This window comes from Artemia sp. Qi Xiang Cuo, chromosome 8 (genome assembly GCF_049724085.1).
Source record: "Artemia sp. Qi Xiang Cuo chromosome 8, ASM4972408v1, whole genome shotgun sequence".
Lineage (NCBI taxonomy): Eukaryota > Metazoa > Arthropoda > Branchiopoda > Anostraca > Artemiidae > Artemia > Artemia sp. Qi Xiang Cuo.
In genome coordinates this window covers 47017753-47037466 of record NC_142801.1, presented here as the reverse complement: position 1 = coordinate 47037466, position 19714 = coordinate 47017753, and the positions used below count along the sequence as shown (strand labels likewise).

Here is a 19714-nt window from a genome sequence, read left to right as displayed (position 1 = left end):
ATTTTAGGACAAATTGAAATTGATCCGTTTTCAGGTCTATGGATTTATTGTGTACAGATTTCAGTTAAAATTCCAAAGAGATCATAGAATGAAACGAATCGTCAACTTTACCACCCAGGTTTTACAATAAATAGTAATGAAAACATTTTAGGACAAATTGAAATTGATCCGTTTTTCAGGTCTATGGATTTATTGTGTACAGATTTCAGTTAAAATTCCAAAGAGATAATAAAATGAAACGAATCGTCAACTTTACCACCAAGGTTTCACAATAAATAGTAATGAAAACATTTTAGGACAAATTGAAATCTGAAAAACATGATAAACCCATCGACCTGAAAAACGGATCAATTTCAATTTGTCCTAAAATGTTTTCATTACTATTTATTGTGAAACCTTGGTGGTTAAGTTGGCGATTCGTTTAATTTTATGATCTCTTTTGAATTTTAACTGAAATCTGTACACAATAAATCCATAGACCTGAAAAACGGATCAATTTCAATTTATCATAAAATGTTTTCATTACTATTTACTGTGAAACCTTGGTGGTAAAGTTGGCGATTCGTTTCATTTTATTATCTCTTTGGAATTTTAACTGAAATCTGTACATGATAAATCCATCGACCTGAAAAACGGATCAATTTCAATTTGTCCTAAAATGTTTTCATTACTAGTTATTGTGAAACCTTGGTGGTAAAGTTGGCGATTCGTTTCATTTTATGATCTCTTTGGAATTTTAACTGAAATCTGTACACAATAAATCCATAGACCTGAAAAACAGATCAATTTTAATTTGCCCAAAAATGTTTTCATTACTATTTATTGTGAAACCTTGGTGGTAAAGTTGGCGATTCGTTTCATTTTATGATCTCTTTGGAATTTTAACTGAAATCTGTACACAATAATTCCATAGACCTGAAAAACGGATCAATTTCAATTTGTCCTAAAATGTTTTCATTACTATTTATTGTGAAACCTTGGTGGTAAAGTTGACGATTCGTTTCATTTTATGATCTCTTTGGAATTTTAACTGAAATCTGTGCACAATAAATCCATAGACCTGAAAAACAGATCAATTTCAATTTGTCCTAAAATGTTTTCATTACTATTTATTGTGAAACCTTGGTGGTAAAGTTGGCGATTCGTTTCATTTTATGATCTCTTTGGACTTTTAACTGAAATCTGTACACAATAAATCCATAGACCTGAAGAACGGATCAATTTCAATTTGTCCTAAAATGTTTTCATTACTATTTATTGTGAAACCTTGGTGGTAAAGTTGGCGATTCGTTTCATTTTATGATCTCTTTGGAATTTTATCTGAAATCTGTACACAATAAATCCATACACCTGAAAAACGGACAAAAGTTGGTGGTAAAGTTGGCGATTCGTTTCATTTTATGATCTCTTTGGACTTTTAAATGAAATATGTACACAATAAATCCATAGACCTGAAGAACGGATCAATTTCAATTTGTCCTAAAATGTTTTCATTACTATTTATTGTGAAACCTTGGTGGTAAAGTTGGCGATTCGTTTCATTTTATGATCTCTTTGGAATTTTAACTGAAATCTGTACACAATAAATCCATAGACCTGAAAAACGGACCAATTTCAATTTGTCCTAAAATGTTTTCATTACTATTTATTGTGAAACTTTGGTGGTAAAGTTTGCGATTCGTTTTATTTTATAATCTCTATGGAATTTTAACTGAAATCTGTACATGATAAATCCATAGACCTGAAAAACGGATCAATTTCAATTTGTCTAAAATGTTTTCATTACTATTTATTGTGAAACCTTGGTGGTAAAGTTGGCGATTCGTTTCATTTTATAATCTCTTTTGAATTTTAACTGAAATCTGTACACAATAAATCCATAGACCTGAAAAACGGATCAATTTCAATTTGTCCTAAAATGTTTTCATTACTATTTATTGTGAAACCTTGGTGGTAAAGTTGTCGATTCGTTTCATTTTATGATCTCTTAGGAATTTTAACTGAAATCTGTACACAATAAATCCATAGACCTGAAAAACGGATCAATTTCAATTTGTCCTAAAATGTTTTCATTACTATTTATTGTGAAACCTGGGTGGTAAAGTTGACGATTCGTTTCATTCTATGATCTCTTTGGAATTTTAACTGAAATCTGTACACAATAAATCCATAGACCTGAAAACGGATCAATTTCAATTTGTCCTAAAATGTTTTCATTACTATTTATTGTGAAACCTTGGTGATAAAGTTGGCGATTCGTTTCATTTTATAATCTCTTTGGAATTTTAACTGAAATCTGTACATGATAAATCCACAGACCTGAAAAACGGATCAATTTCAATTTGTCCTAAAATGTTTTCATTACTATTTATTGTGAAACCTTGGTGGTAAAGTTGGCGATTCGTTTCATTTTATGATCTCTTTGGAATTTTAACTGAAATCTGTACATGATAAATCCATAGACCTGAAAAACGGATCAATTTCAGTTTGTCCTAAAATGTTTTCATTACTATTTATTGTGAAACCTTGGTGGTAAAGTTGGCGATTCGTTTCATTTTATGATCTCTTTAGAATTTTAACTGAAATCTGTGCACAATAAATCCATAGACCTGAAAAACGGATCAATTTCAATTTGTCCTAAAATGTTTTCATTACTATTTATTGTGAAACCTTGGTGGTAAAGTTGGCGATTCGTTTCATTTTATGATCTCTTTGGACTTTTAACTGAAATCTGTACACAATAAATCCATAGACCTGAAAAACGGATCAATTTCAATTTGTCTAAAATGTTTTAATTACTATTTATTGTGAAACCTTGGTGGTAAAGTTGGCGATTCGTTTCATTTTATTATCTCTTTTGAATTTTAACTGAAATCTGTACACAATAAATCCATAGACCTTAAAAACGGATCAATTTCAATTTGTCCTAAAATGTTTTCATTACTATTTACTGTGAAACCTTGGTGGTAAAGTTGGCGATTCGTTTCATTTTATATTCTCTTTGGAATTTTAACTGAAATCTGTACATGATAAATCCATCGACCTGAAAAACGGATCAATTTCAATTTGTCCTAAAATGTTTTCATTACTATTTATTGTGAAACCTTGGTGGTTAAGTTGGCGATTCGTTTCATTTTATGATCTCTTTTGAATTTTAACTGAAATCTGTACACAATAAATCCTTAGACCTGAAAAACGGACCAATTTCAATTTGTCCTAAAATGTTTTCATTACTATTTATTGTGAAACTTTGGTGGTAAAGTTGGCGATTCGTTTCATTTTATCATCTCTTTGGAATTTTAACTGAAATCTGTACATTATAAATCCATCGACCTGAAAAACGGATCAATTTCAATTTGTCCTAAAATGTTTTCATTACTAGTTATTGTGAAACCTTGGTGGTAAAGTTGGCGATTCGTTTCATTTTATGATCTCTTTGGAATTTTAACGGAAATCTGTACACAATAAATCCATAGACCTGAAAAACGGATCAATTTCAATTTGTCCTAAAATGTTTTCATTAATATTTATTGTGAAACCTTGGTGGTAAAGTTGGCGATTCGTTTCATTTTATGATCTCTTTTGAATTTTAACTGAAATCTGTACACAATAAATCCATAGACCTGAAAAACGGATCAATTTCAATTTATCCTAAAATGTTTTCATTACTATTTACTGTGAAACCTTGGTGGTAAAGTTGGCGATTCGTTTCATTTTATAATCTCTTTGGAATTTTAACTGAAATCTGTACATGATAAATCCATCGACCTGAAAAACGGATCAATTTCAATTTGTCCTAAAATGTTTTCATTACTAGTTATTGTGAAACCTTGGTGGTAAAGTTGGCGATTCGTTTCATTTTATGATCTCTTTGGAATTTTAACTGAAATCTGTGCACCATAAATCCATAGACCTGAATAACAGATCAATTTTAATTTGGCCTAAAATGTTTTCATTACTATTTATTGTGAAACCTTGGTGGTAAAGTTGACGATTCGTTTCATTTTATGATCTCTTTGGAATTTTAACTGAAATCTGTACACAATAAATACATATACCTGAAGAACGGATAAATTTCAATTTGTCCTAAAATGTTTTCATTACTATTTATTGTGAAACCTTGGTGGTAAAGTTGTCGATTCGTTTCATTTTATGATCTCTTTTGAATTTTAACTTAAATCTGTTCAAAATGAATCCATAGACCTGAAAAACAGATCAATTTCAATTTGTCCTAAAATGTTTTCATTACTATTTATTGTGAAACCTTGGTGGTAAAGTTGGCGATTCGTTTCATTTTATGATCTCTTTGGACTTTTAACTGAAATCTGTGCACAATAAATCCATAGACCTGAAGAACGGATCAATTTCAATTTGTCCTAAAATGTTTTCATTACTATTTATTGGGAAACCTTGGTGGTAAAGTTGGCGATTCGTTTCATTTTATGATCTCTTTGGAATTTTAACTGAAATCTGTACACAATAAATCCATACACCTGAAAAACGGACCAAAGATGGTGGTAAAGTTGGCGATTCGTTTCATTTTATGATCTCTTTGGACTTTTAAATGAAATCTGTACACAATAAATCCATAGACCTGAATAACTGATCAATTTCAATTTGTCGTAAAATGTTTTCATTACTATTTATTGTGAAACCTTGGTGGTTAAGTTGGCGATTCGTTTCATTTTATTATCTCTTTGGAATTTTAACTGAAATCTGTACACAATAAATCCATGGACCTGAAAAACGGACCAATTTCAATTTGTCCTAAAATGTTTTAATTACTATTTATTGTGAAACCTTTGTGGTAAAGTTGGCGATTCGTTTCATTTTATTATCTCTTTGGAATTTTAACTGAAATCTGTACACAATAAATCCATAGACCTGAAAAACGGATCAATTTCAATTTGTCCTAAAATGTTTTCATTACTATTTATTGTGAAACTTTGGTGGTAAAGTTGGCGATTCGTTTCATTTTATGATCTCTTTGGAATTTTAACGGAAATCTGTACACAATAAATCCATAGACCTGAAAAACGGACCAATTTCAATTTGTCCTAAAATGTTTTCATTACTATTTATTGTGAAAACTTGGTGGTAAAGTTGGTGATTCGTTTCATTTTATGATCTCTTTCGAATTTTAACTGAAATCTGTACATGATAAATCCATAGACCTGAAAAACGGACCAATTTCAATTTGTCCTAAAATGTTTTCATTACTATTTATTGTGAAACCTTGGTGGTAAAGTTGGCGATTCGTTTGATTTTATTATCTCTTTGGAATTTTAACTGAAATCTGTACACAATAAATCCATAGAACTGAAAAATGGATCAATTTCAATTTATCCTAAAATGTTTTCATTACTATTTATTGTGAAACCTTGGTGGTAAAGTTGGCGATTCGTTTCATTTTATTATCTCTTTGGAATTTTAACTGAAATCTGTATAAAATAAATCCATAGACCTGAAAAACGGACCAATTTCAATTTGTCCTAAAATGTTTTCATTACTATTTATTGTGAAACCTTGGTGGTAAAGTTGGCGATTCGTTTCATTTTATGATCTCTTTGGAATTTTAACTGAAATCTGTACACAATAAATCCATAGACCTGAAAAACGGATAAATTTCAATTTGTCCTAAAATGTTTTCATTACTATTTATTGTGAAACTTTGGTGGTAAAGTTGGCGATTCGTTTCATTTTATGATCTCTTTGGAATTTTAACGGAAATCTCTACAAAATAAATCCATAGACCTGAAAAACGGATCAATTTCAATTTGTCCTAAAATGTTTTCATTACTATTTATTGTGAAACCTTGGTGGTAAAGTTGGCGATTCGTTTCATTTTGTGATCTCTTTTGAATTTTAACTGAAATCTGTACACAATAAATCCATAGACCTGAAAAACGGATCAATTTCAATTTGTCCTAAAATGTTTTCATTACTATTTACTGTGAAACCTTGGTGGTAAAGTTGGCGATTCGTTTCATTTTATAATCTCTTTGGAATTTTAACTGAAATCTGTACATGATAAATCCATCGACCTGAAAAACTGATCAATTTAAATTTGTCCTAAAATGTTTTCATTACTAGTTATTGTGAAACCTTGGTGGTAAAGTTGGCGATTCGTTTCATTTTATGATCTCTTTGGAATTTTAACTGAAATCTGTACACAATAAATCCATAGACCTGAAAAACAGATCAATTTTAATTTGCCCTAAAATGTTTTCATTACTATTTATTGTGAAACCTTGGTGGTAAAGTTGGCGATTCGTTTCATTTTATGATCTCTTTGGAATTTTAACTGAAATCTGTACACAATAAATCCATAGACCTGAAAAACGGATCAATTTCAATTTGTCCTAAAATGTTTTCATTACTATTTATTGTGAAACCTTGGTGGTAAAGTTGACGATTCGTTTCATTTTATGATCTCTTAGGAATTTTAACTGAAATCTGTGCACAATAAATCCATAGACCTGAAAAACAGATCAATTTCAATTTGTCCTAAAATGTTTTCATTACTATTTATTGTGAAACCTTGGTGGTAAAGTTTGCGATTCGTTTCATTTTATGATCTCTTTGGAATTTTAACTGAAATCTGTACACAATAAATCCATACACCTGAAGAACGGATCAATTTCAATTTGTCGTAAAATGTTTTCATTACTATTTATTGGGAAACCTTGGTGGTAAAGTTGGCGATTCCTTTCATTTTATGATCTCTTTGGAATTTTAACTGAAATCTGTACACAATAAATCCATACACCTGATAAACGGACAAAAGTTGGTGGTAAAGCTGGCGATTCGTTTCATTTTATGATCTCTTTGGAATTTTAAATGAAATTTGTACACAATAAATCCATAGACCTGAAGAACGGATCAATTTCAATTTGTCCTAAAATGTTTTCATTACTATTTACTGTGAAACCTTGGTGGTAAAGTTGGCGATTCGTTTCATTTTATTATCTCTTTGGAATTTTAACTGAAATCTGTACACAATAAATCCATAGACCTGAAAAACGGAACAATTTCAATTTGTCCTAAAATTTTTTCATTACTATTTATTGTGAAACCTTGGTGGTAAAGTTGGCGATTCGTTTCATTTTATGATCTCTTTGGAATTTTAACTGAAATATGTACACAATAAATCCATAGACCTGAAGAACGGATCAATTTCAATTTGTCCTAAAATGTTTTCATTACTATTTATTGTGAAACTTTGGTGGTAAAGTTGGCGATTCGTTTCATTTTATGATCTCTTTGGAATTTTAACGGAAATCTGTACACAGTAAATCCATAGACCTGAAAAACGGACCAATTTCAATTTGTCCTAAAATGTTTTCATTACTATTTATTGTGAAAACTTGGTGGTAAAGTTGGTGATTCGTTTCATTTTATGATCTCTTTCGAATTTTAACTGAAATCTGTACATGATAAATCCATAGACCTGAAAAACGGACCAATTTCAATTTGTCCTAAAATGTTTTCATTACTATTTATTGTGAAACCTTGGTGGTAAAGTTGGCGATTCGTTTGATTTTATGATCTCTTTGGAATTTTAACTGAAATCTGTACACAATAAATCCATAGAACTGAAAAATGGATCAATTTCAATTTATCCTAAAATGTTTTCATTACTATTTATTGTGAAACCTTGGTGGTAAAGTTGGCGATTCGTTTCATTTTATTATCTCTTTGGAATTTTAACTGAAATCTGTATAAAATAAATCCATAGACCTGAAAAACGGACCAATTTCAATTTGTCCTAAAATGTTTTCATTACTATTTATTGTGAAAAATTGGTGGTAAAGTTGACGATTCGTTTCATTTTATGATCTCTTTGGAATTTTAACTGAAATCTGTACACAATAAATCCATAGACCTGAAAAACGGATCAATTTCAATTTGTCCTAAAATGTTTTCATTACTATTTATTGTGAAACCTTGGTGGTAAAGTTGGCGATTCGTTTCATTTTATGATCTCTTTGGAATTTTAACTGAAATCTGTATAAAATAAATCCATAGACCTGAAAAACAGATCAATTTCAATTTGTCCTAAAATGTTTTCATTACTATTTATTGTGAAACCTTGGTGGTAAAGTTGACGATTCTTTTCATTTTATGATCTCTTTGGAATTTTAACTGAAATCTGTACACAATAAATCCATAGATCTGAAAAACGGATCAATTTCAATTTGTCCTAAAATATTTTCATCACTATTTATTGTGAAACCTTGGTGGTAAAGTTTGCGATTCGTTTTATTTTATAATCTCTATGGAATTTTAACTGAAATCTGTACATGATAAATCCATAGACCTGAAAAACGGATCAATTTCAATTTGTCCTAAAATGTTTTCATTACTATTTATTGTGAAACCTTGGTGGTAAAGTTGTCGATTCGTTTCATTTTATAATCTCTTTGGAATTTTAACTGAAATCTGTACATGATAAATCCATAGACCTGAAAAACGGATCAATTTCAATTTGTCCTAAAATGTTTTCATTACTATTTATTGTGAAACCTTGGTGGTAAAGTTGACGATTCGTTTCATTTTATGATCTCTTAGGAATTTTAACTGAAATCTGTACACAATAAATCCATAGACCTGAAAAACGGATCAACTTCAATTTGTCCTAAAATGTTTTCATTACTATTTATTGTGAAACCTTGGTGGTAAAGTTGACGATTCGTTTCATTCTATGATCTCTTTGGAATTTTAACTGAAATCTGTACACAATAAATCCATAGACCTGAAAAACGGACCAATTTCAATTTGTCCTAAAATGTTTTCATTACTATTTACTGTGAAACCTTGGTGGTAAAGTTGGCGTTTCGTTTTATTTTATAATCTCTTTGGAATTTTAACTGAAATCTGTACATGATAAATCCATAGACCTGAAAAACGGATCAATTTCAATTTGTCCTAAAATGTTTTCATTACTATTTATTGTGAAACCTTGATGGTAAAGTTGGCGATTCGTTTCATTTTATGATCTCTTTGTTTTTAACTGAAATCTGTACATGATAAATCCATAGACCTGAAAAACGGATCAATTTCAATTTGTCCTAAAATGTTTTCATTACTATTTATTGTGAAACCTTGGTGGTAAAGTTGGCGATTCGTTTCATTTTATGATCTCTTTGGAATTTTAACTGAAATCTGTACACAATAAATCCATAGAACTGAAAAACAGATCAATTTCAATTTGTCCTAAAATGTTTTCATTACTATTTATTGTGAAACCTTGGTGGTAAAGTTGGCGATTCGTTTCATTTTATTATCTCTTTGGAATTTTAACTGAAATCTATATAAAATAAATCCATAGACCTGAAAAACTGACCAATTTCAATTTTTCCTAAAATGTTTTCATTACTATTTATTGTGAAACCTTGGTGGTAAAGTTGACGATTCGTTTCATTTTATGATCTCTTTGGAATTTTAACTGAAATCTGTACACAATAAATCCATAGACCTGAAAAACGGATCAACTTCAATTTGTCCTAAAATGTTTTCATTACTATTTATTGTGAAACCTTGGTGGTAAAGTTGGCGATTCGTTTCATTTTATGATCTCTTTGGAATTTTAACTGAAATCTGTATAAAATAAAGCCATAGACCTGAAAAACGGATCAATTTCAATTTGTCCTAAAATGTTTTCATTACTATTTATTGTGAAAAATTGGTGGTAAAGTTGACGATTCGTTTCATTTTATGATCTCTTTGGAATTTTAACTGAAATCTGTTCACAATAAATCCATAGACCTGAAAAACGGATCAATTTCAATTTGTCCTAAAATGTTTTCATTACTATTTATTGTGAAACCTTGGTGGTAAAGTTGGCGATTCGTTTCATTTTATGATCTCTTTGGAATTTTAACTGAAATCTGTATAAAATAAATCCATAGACCTGAAAAACAGATCAATTTCAATTTGTCCTAAAATGTTTTCATTACTATTTATTGTGAAACCTTGGTGGTAAAGTTGACGATTCGTTTCATTTTATGATCTCTTTGGAATTTTAACTGAAATCTGTACACAATAAATCCATAGATCTGAAAAACGGATCAATTTCAATTTGTCCTAAAATATTTTCATCACTATTTATTGTGAAACCTTGGTGGTAAAGTTTGCGATTCGTTTTATTTTATAATCTCTTTGGAATTTTAACTGAAATCTGTACATGATAAATCCATAGACCTGAAAAACGGATCAATTTCAATTTGTCTAAAATGTTTTCATTACTATTTATTGTGAAACCTTGGTGGTAAAGTTGGCGTTTCGTTTCATTTTATAATCTCTTTGGAATTTTAACTGAAATCTGTACATGATAAATCCATAGACCTGAAAAACGGATCAATTTCAATTTGTCCTAAAACGTTTTCATTACTATTTATTGTGAAACCTTGGTGGTAAAGTTGACGATTCGTTTCATTTTATTATCTCTTTGGAATTTTAACTGAAATCTGTACACAATAAATCCATAGACCTGAAAAACGGATCAACTTCAATTTGTCCTAAAATGTTTTCATTACTATTTATTGTGAAACCTTGGTGGTAAAGTTGACGATTCGTTTCATTCTATGATCTCTTTGGAATTTTAACTGAAATCTGTACACAATAAATCCATAGACCTGAAAAACGGATCAATTTCAATTTGTCCTAAAATGTTTTCATTACTATTTACTGTGAAACCTTGGTGGTAAAGTTGGCGATTCGTTTCATTTTATAATCTCTTTGGAATTTTAACTGAAATCTGTACATGATAAATCCATCGACCTGAAAAACGGATCAATTTCAATTTGTCCTAAAATGTTTTCATTACTATTTATTGTGAAACCTTGCTGGTAAAGTTGGAGATTCGTTTCATTTTATGATCTCTTTTGTTTTAACTGAAATCTGTACATGATAAATCCATAGACCTGAAAAACGGATCAATTTCAATTTGTCCTAAAATGTTTTCATTACTATTTATTGTGAAACCTTGGTGGTAAAGTTGGCGATTCGTTTCATTTTATGATCTCTTTTGAATTTTAACTGAAATCTGTAAAAAATAAATCCATAGAACTGAAAAACTGATCAATGTCAATTTGTCCTAAAATGTTTTCATTACTATTTATTGTGAAACCTTGGTGGTAAAGTTGGCGATTCGTTTCATTTTATGATCTCTTTGGAATTTTAACTGATATCTATATAAAATAAATCCATAGACCTGAAAAACGGATCAATTTCAATTTTTCCTAAAATGTTTTCATTACTATTTATTGTGAAACCTGGGTGGTAAAGTTGACGATTCGTTTCATTTTATGATCTCTTTGGAATTTTAACTGAAATCTGTACACAATAAATCCATAGACCTGAAAAACGGATCAATTTCAATTTGTCCTAAAATGTTTTCATTACTATTTATTGTGAAACCTTGGTGGTAAAGTTGGCGATTCGTTTCATTTTATGATCTCTTTGGAATTTTAACTGAAATCTGTATAAAATAAAGCCATAGACCTGAAAAACGGATCAATCTCAATTTGTCCTAAAATGTTTTCATTACTATTTATTGTGAAACCTTGGTGGTAAAGTTGACGATTCGTTTCATTTTATGATCTCTTTGGAATTTTAACTGAAATCTGGACACAATAAATCCATAGAACTGAAAAACAGATCAATTTCAATTTGTCCTAAAATGTTTTCATTACTATTTATTGTGAAACCTTGGTGGTAAAGTTGGCGTTTCGTTTTATTTTATAATCTCTTTGGAATTTTAACTGAAATCTGTACATGATAAATCCATAGACCTGAAAAACGGATCAATTTCAATTTGTCCTAAAATGTTTTCATTACTATTTATTGTGAAACCTTGGTGGTAAAGTTGGCGATTCGTTTCATTTTATGATCTCTTTGTAATTTTAACTGAAATCTGGACACAATAAATCCATAGACCTGAAAAACAGATTAATTTTAATTTGTCCTAAAATGTTTTCATTACTATTTATTGTGAAACCTTGGTGGTAAAGTTGGCGATTCGTTTCATTTTATGATCTCTTTGGAATTTTAACTGAAATCTATATACAATAAATCCATAGACCTGAAAAACGGATCAAAATTCAATTTGTCCTAAAATGTTTTCATTACTATTTATTGTGAAACCTTGGTGGTAAAGTTGGCGATTCGTTTCATTTTATGATCTCTTTGGAATTTTAACTGAAATCTGTACATGATAAATCCATAGACCTGAAAAACTGATCAATTTAAATTTTTCCTAAAATGCTTTCATCGTTATTTTTTGCAGAAACTCGGTGGTAAAGTTGGCTCTTCGTTTTATTTTATGATCTCTTTAGAATTTTAACTGAAATCTGTACATGATAAATCCAGACCTGAAAAACGGATCAATTTCAATTTGTCCTAAAATGTTTTCATTACTATTTATTGTGAAACCTTGGTGGTAAAGTTGGCGATTCGTTTCATTTTATGATCTCTTTGGAATTTTAACTGAAATCTGTACATGATAAATCCATAGACCTGAAAAACTGATTAATTTAAATTTTTCCTAAAATGCTTTCATCATTATTTTTTGCAAAAACTCGGTGGTAAAGTTGGCTATTCGTTTTATTTTATGATCTCTTTAGAATTTTAACTGAAATCTGCACATAATAAATCCATAGACCTGAAAAACGTATCAATTTCAATTTGCCCTAAAATGTTTTCATTATGATTTTTTTGTGAAATCTTGGCGGTAAAGTTGGCGATTCGTAGTAAGAAAAACAAAATTACGACATTATTGCCTGTTTAATATGAAAGATGGAAGATTGAGCTGAATATAATGTTTCAGATTTACCAAAAGACAAATCTAGTGAAAATAAATAGTCTACTCAGTCTTTCTTGAAATTTTCTTTGGAAAATCTGGTTCTTCCCAAAACCACTTGCTAGAACGGGAATTTGCTGGGGAGGCTATTAGTTTCATAGAATTTTTTATGCTAAAAATGTACTTTAAACAAGACGCAAATACAAAACCACTTATTGTTTCGTAAGGAATTAAAAGAAATGCATTTCAAAGAAACATACTAATAATTGTTCTAGGGTGTTTTGTCTTTTCCGTAAATTACTAATGTTACAGCAAGGGCTTTCCTATTGATAGTTTGTAACGGCCCAGATAAAAGGTGATTTTAGAATGAATAAGGTCTATAGTGATTATTCTTCTTCAGCCCTCCCAGCAATTTCGTTCTCGTTAAATCATAAGACGGGAAATTGGGTAATCTGATCTTTTGCTTTGGGGTGGGATGTCAAACCGTATAAACCTTTTTTTGAGTATAGATAGTTGATTGTCTGACATTTTATAGTTAATTTGTCAAATTTGAACCACTATAGACTATAACTGTCTATATTCGAATACAGCTGGGGAAAATTCTGGAATTTTTTTTTCTGCCAGATGGCTGGTTACTTCTAGTTCTTTGTTTGCTTTATAGATAAATTGATTTAGTAACCGACGCTTATATTTATTCCTGATACAAGGATATTTCTTTTAGGATACCTCCACTGAAGAATCTTTCGTTGTCTGCTGGGAAATTTCAGCCAGATGAATCCAAAAAATCGGGTCGAATAGACTCATTCTTTAAAAGGATGTCAAACAACAAAAATGAAATTTCACTCCAAACGCTGCCCCCAATTAACCCTACTCTAGAAACGTCTGGACTAGAAACTGAGAACAGTGACCTTGAATATGATGATATCGATGAGGCTGACGAGTTCACACAAGGAACATGCCCTTTAGAAGTTGACACTGCTTCTGAAAAGGTGGATATAAGCAGCAATGAAAAAGGACATCTAGAAAAGGTAGAACTAAAGCCATTAAAAGGATTTTTTGCTAGAAAGTTAGAGCAAAAATCAATAGAAGGTCCAAATACAAGTAATAAGCCTACTTTTAATGACATTAATTTAGAAACAAAGGGACTAGAGGAAGGTTTATTTTCTAGTAGTGGGTCTTCTTTCAAGGACCACATCGAAAATGAGAAATCGGAAAGTGTATTTTTGAAAGAACTGAAAGATAATAATAATGCATTAGCTTCAGCTAAAGAAACTGGTGCCAAGGCTTCGTATAACTTGAAGTCAAAGATGGAATCTGAAGTGGATGATTTGGTTGATATTTCAGAAATTTTCCCATCAGGTTCTAAGATTGATCCTGAATTGATGAATTCACTTCCAGTGGAAATAAGAGTAAAGTTAAACAACGCTGAAACTTTGAATAAGGCTAAAGGTGCTGGAAAAACTGCTGTGTCAACTATAGGCATAAACAAGTTTATTTCAAAAGCTGATGATTTTAGTTTCCTATGTAACAAATGCAATGTGAACATTCCGTTGGTAGAGTTCGACGAGCATAATGATTTCCACGTAGCTTTAGATTTACAAAAAGCTTTACGTTCAGAAACCAATTCAGAAATTGTAATTAGTGCAAACCAACGAAGTACTGAGTCCAATAAAAGTCGGAAGAGAAAGACAGATCAAAACACGGAAAAATTGATAAAGTCTAGAAGAATTGACGATTTTTTCCACAAGTAAAAATCCATTTGAAAAGAAGTGTTTTTTAACCTTATTGAGACCCTATTAAATTTAAAATTTTTACTTCCTTTTTATTCAAACAATTCTCTGGCATTATAGAATAAATTTGGACATTGCTTAACTTCTTCTATAAGAACCAACATTGACTATGGAAATACTTTGAAAGGATGAGGCAAATCCTTTCGGGGATTAAGGATATTTCAAGACATTTGAGCAGCCTGTTTTTTAGCCACGGCCTATTTTTTTTTTCTTTAAGTAAATAACTGCGGTGATAATTGAAGGGGGGACAAGTACGCATCCCCCTAGATTTAGAAAATTACTTTCTTTGGTATTTTCCTAGGAAATATCGTTGTATTATTTTCGGGGGGGGGGTGGCGTCGAAAAACAATAAAATTACCTCCCCAAGATTTTTGTGCTTTCATTTAAAAAATACAAATTACCCCCCCCCCCATATATTTTTTTGAATTGGCACCCTTGGTACCTAATGTAAAAAAAAACCTTTTGGTAAAATAATGAAACGGCTATTTCTGTTTTATTTTAAATTTTCACTAACGGGAACTTGCATCTAAAATCAAAGACAAAATTTGTATCTAAAATCCAGTTTTTTCTTTTAAACTTTTGGAAAAACTGAATTTGTATGCAGTTTTCTCCCGTAGCTAAATTCTAGTATCGCCCTCCACCCCACCACAATAAAAACTGAGCCGGGGTCTCGGCGCAAACTGGTACTAACGTAGCGTCTTTTTCTTAATTCACCCTGAACTTTTAATCCTTGTAAATACTATATAATATAGCTAAGAAAAATAAATAAAAAAAGTGACAAAAGATATGCTACCGCGCTTGAAATAGAATATTTATGTTAATAAATTCTATTCCATGGGATATTCATTTTAAGGAAACTATTTAGCGTCTTTTTATTAAGATACATAGTGTACGTCAGTAATTTTGAATCCATTTTAAGTCAAATAAGGATTTCTATTAAGACAGAAGGTTAATTAACTCCTCGAGTATCATCATAAGCCGAAGGAGTATATTTCAAGACACTGCAGCTTTTATTATGAGCATTTTAACCAAAACAACGAGCCGCAATCACTCAAGAAACTCCTTACTTAATTAGTGATGTTTTACTGTTCCTAAGGGAAGTACAGTATTTCTTCTGTATTCAGGAACAAAGTTGATTTCATCCTTGACATTTATAAATTATAGGAAAAAAGGGTACATTGTTACGCTAAGAGCGGCAGCACACAATATATGCGGAATATAAATTATGTTGTCAGATTTAAAAATGTTAGAAAATAAAGAAACAAAGTTTATAGGATGCAGCACTATTGATGCTCTGGTTTTTATGAATTGTATAATAAGTTTGTACATCCTTCGCCTTTGCAACAAAATGAGATGTCTTTAAAGCTACCTTGACAAAAAAGGTCTTGAGTAAAAAATACTTCGTCCGTTTCCTGAATCCCTGTTTCAAGGGGATTTTTTTCAAGGCCCATTTTTCAAGGCTTTAGTCAATGCATGTTCTGTCAAGACGTTGGTCACAGCATTTTTCTAAGGGCTATTTAAGCTCGTACGGACTTTGCTTTTGCAAAAAAGGTATGAACGAAAAATACATTTTTTCTACATCCGTTAATTTCGAAAAATCCCGCTTCCTTTCACGATGGAAAGTCTTGCCTAGATGTTAAAACTTAATAGGTGCTGGTGACCCAACCCAGCTCAATATGTGCGGACAAAATGATGCAAATGCTGGTCGACTTACATCACACTCATAGCCATTGGCGCCAATTGGGAGGAGGAAGGCATTTTTCCCTATATTTTTGCCCCTCCCCTAGATTTGGAAAAATACCATCTAAAGATGGACTAGCTTGCAGATTGATTCTCTATTATTGACTTTAACCTTGATTGATGAGAACTAAACATATGTATATGATATTGTTGACCTTAACCTTGATTAATGATAACGAGCCAAAAATGTCAAAGGCTTTTTCTTAGCAGAAACTAGTAAAGAATGAATAATGTTGTCACCCAAGACACCCTTTTAAGTATACCATCATCTTGCACAAGAAAATTCAGTTTTTTTTTGTAAAAAAAAAATGGTTTTATTTTTGTTATTTATTGTCAATTACAATATTGTTATTTTTTGTTAATTACAGAAGCAACTATGTGTAGTAATTTCCTTGAAATGAGCCATTAAGTGGCTCTCGATGATGATACAGTGCCCAGCTAGCTGCAGAGAAGAAAAAACGAAAAAAAAGATGCTTCCCATGCAGAATTTACTAGGTTGCAGCGACTTTCCTTCCTTTTCAAGCCAATGGATTTTCCTTATTGTTCAACCTAAGGGACTGTAAGTTTCCTGTATAGGGTTTTCGGCCAAGACAAATCTAATGATATACTTTTGTTTCGATCCGCCACCCTTTTTAGGGGGTTTCAGGCTTTTTTTGGTTTCTACGCGACGTGTTTACTAGGTTGAAGCTACCGCTGCAACCGCGATATCTTGATTGATCCAGAAAAATAACCTGTGCTACAAATTCCTTGACAAAAAAATCCCCTTGATCAAAACAGGAAACAAGGCACTATTATAAAAAGTACTGGTTATTGTTTCATCAGAAACCAGGGACCTTACTTCTCTGCCTCGCATTATCAGCGAACGGTAGCTAAGGTTTAGCTGTTTCACGTATTCGACTTTGTGAGCATCCATTAAGCCAGTTAAGGTTCGTTTAGATTAGCTGCCTAACCTGGGCTTCCCTACGCACAACTAACTTATGACATAGGCGTCCCATAGAAAAGAGTTCGATTATTTATCGGTTTGATCACGGTATATACAAGCTTTTCAGATGTGTTTTGAACTAAAGGGGTTGTGCAATGCATATAAGAAACTTGACACATATAGGCTTGACGTAAACGAGGTATGTGCCTTCACTTATCTCGGCTGGACAAATGAATGCCTTGACGAAAAACCAACCCACCAAAAAATTTCTGGCCATTAAAGCTATTCTTAAACCCGAAAGACCACACGGGTCTTTCTGAACCGACTTGTCATGTCATAGAACTGCGGCATGGGTCTAGTTGCCTTAAATGTTCCACTTCATCAACAAACCTTAAGTCAAGTTAGGTTTGGCTAAATTAGACATCAATGCTAGGCTTGCCTACGTCAAACCAACTTGAAATAAACATGATGAACAAATACAAGCTATTTAACTGACTTTTGTACGTGCATAAAACGGGCATAGACGAGTGTTACTAGTACTTCTAAGTTTGTATTTAAGAATTTTGAGATGGAAGGGGTTGGTTTGGTGTGAAAACTTTCAACTTATAATCACTTAGTACGTCCGAAATAGACAAACAATGACCATTAAAAGGAAAAAATACCTATACAAGAATGAATATATCAAACATGACATGGCCAGAAAGAATTGTTTAGTGGCTCAAGTCCAAAATACCTCCAGGGTCCTTGCTGTGAGTGGAACTTTACACAACAAGTATTTCCGTCACTTGTCAGCGTGTCTTAGGTTATATATCTGCGCTAGACTAAAATTAATACAGATTAGTTAACAGAGTTTCTGATTCTATTGAACCTTGGGGATTTCAAAATACCGAACTCTATACCAAAGAATTCAGTACATATGGTCCTGGGCCTGGTTTGCAAGAGCTTAACAAATCTTTCCTTAAAGATAGAGCTTGTAAGGTCCTTGGCATAGATGAGCTTTATCCATCATTCCTTGACGTATCCAAGCTCCTCTTTAGAAAGAAAGACCTTGCAAACAAGCCTTGTCTTACCAAAAACCAATACCAGTACAGGAGCTCTCGCAGTACAGGAAACGTATCGCTCAAAAACAAATTTTTGCCTCTATTATATTTATTTAAAGTTGATAGTTTGTGAACTACGAATCTTTTATTAAGCATTTAGAAATAATAAATAAAATAGGTGCCACAACAACACAACAAGAGAAAAAAGAAGAAAATCTTATGTTTTGGTGTTAACAACAGGGAAATATCAATGGTGCCACCTAAAGCCCCTCCGAAAGGAATCTTTCCATCAGCCGCGACTTTTAATCCCCGATCGACAGTTGATTTAAACTGTTTTGCTTGTAATGCCATATGAATACTATTAAATAATCTATAGAATATAATTAGAACCATTTCCATTGGCACCAAGTGCGGAGGACTAGGGAGCCAGAATTAACCTCAAGACGTTGCTTAGGACGCCCCACCCTCAAATTAATTGAAAATTTTCATTGGTCCAAGCATGTTTTAACTCAAAATATATTAAGATGTTACGACGTACAGCGTGACCAACCCCAGTTACCCACAAAAAAAGCAAAATGTAAACATGAAGCATATGGTCATTCAAAGCTTAAATTGCATTTAAAAGGCTTTAGAAAGGTAAAACACAAGCTTTCTAGGAATTCAAAACGTAAAGCGTATGGCAAAGCTGTCCAGCCTCCTGGGTTCGCTGGTCTTAGTCGATAAGAAACAGACTTTCCCTGGAGTGGAAATAAACATCATTAATATATAAATTTATGAAACACTTACACAGTGTAATTCTTATCAGCTCAAATTAGCAAGACTTTCAGCTACGGCACCACCGATATGAGGCGACGAACAAACAAACAACCTTACAAGTAAGTACAATATTAACCTCAAACATCTATCTAGCCTATTCATCAAAAGGATTTTTATAATCGGCTTTAGACTCGTCTTCTTCCTCAAACGGATTGGCTGATGCCTCGAACGGGTTTGTACTACTGTCATCCAGGAATGGGTTGTTTACGTCATCTGGTGATTCAAACGGGTTAGTCCGCGATGTTGATGTTGTTTCTTTTGTAGTTACCACAACAGGCTCTTATAAGAAAAATATATCGTTTTCAGAAATTTCTTCTTTATAAATTGTTATGTAAAACAATTCACGAATATAAGTGAAATTGAATCAAATGTCACAGGCCCATTTTCAAGAAAACAACAACACACTGCGCTCCTTTGAGCACCCCAGGTAATTGAAAATAGTAGGTTGAAATTAAACTTAAAAGTATTTTCAAAATACTAAGGATTTCCCGTTATTCTACACCTTGTCTACGCACGAGGGAGATTGGCGGGGTATCCCCACACCCGAACAAATTACTTATTTTAAGTTTTCTTCATATGTTCTTGCAATTTCCATATAAATCAC

At 31.8% G+C, this 19714-nt stretch overlaps 2 protein-coding genes across 3 annotated transcripts in view; one reads left to right on the top strand and one right to left on the bottom strand.

The window, feature by feature from the left end:
* PolH (DNA polymerase eta) overlaps positions 1 to 14668 on the top strand; it is a 419141-nt gene extending 404473 nt beyond the window's left edge. For both annotated transcript variants that reach the window (XM_089093495.1, XM_089093496.1), the window contains one exon: positions 13524 to 14668. In XM_089093495.1, the coding sequence (XP_088949621.1) occupies positions 13524 to 14553 (1030 nt within the window). In that variant the 3' untranslated portion in view covers positions 14554 to 14668. The remainder of the gene's footprint in view (positions 1 to 13523) is intronic.
* A 3759-nt stretch (positions 14669 to 18427) lies between these two features.
* Vps11 (vacuolar protein sorting 11) overlaps positions 18428 to 19714 on the bottom strand; it is a 99734-nt gene continuing 98447 nt past the window's right edge. Inside the window, exon 20 of the mRNA XM_089092989.1 lies at positions 18428 to 19389. Within this exon, the coding sequence (XP_088949115.1) occupies positions 19205 to 19389 (185 nt within the window). The 3' untranslated portion in view covers positions 18428 to 19204. The remainder of the gene's footprint in view (positions 19390 to 19714) is intronic.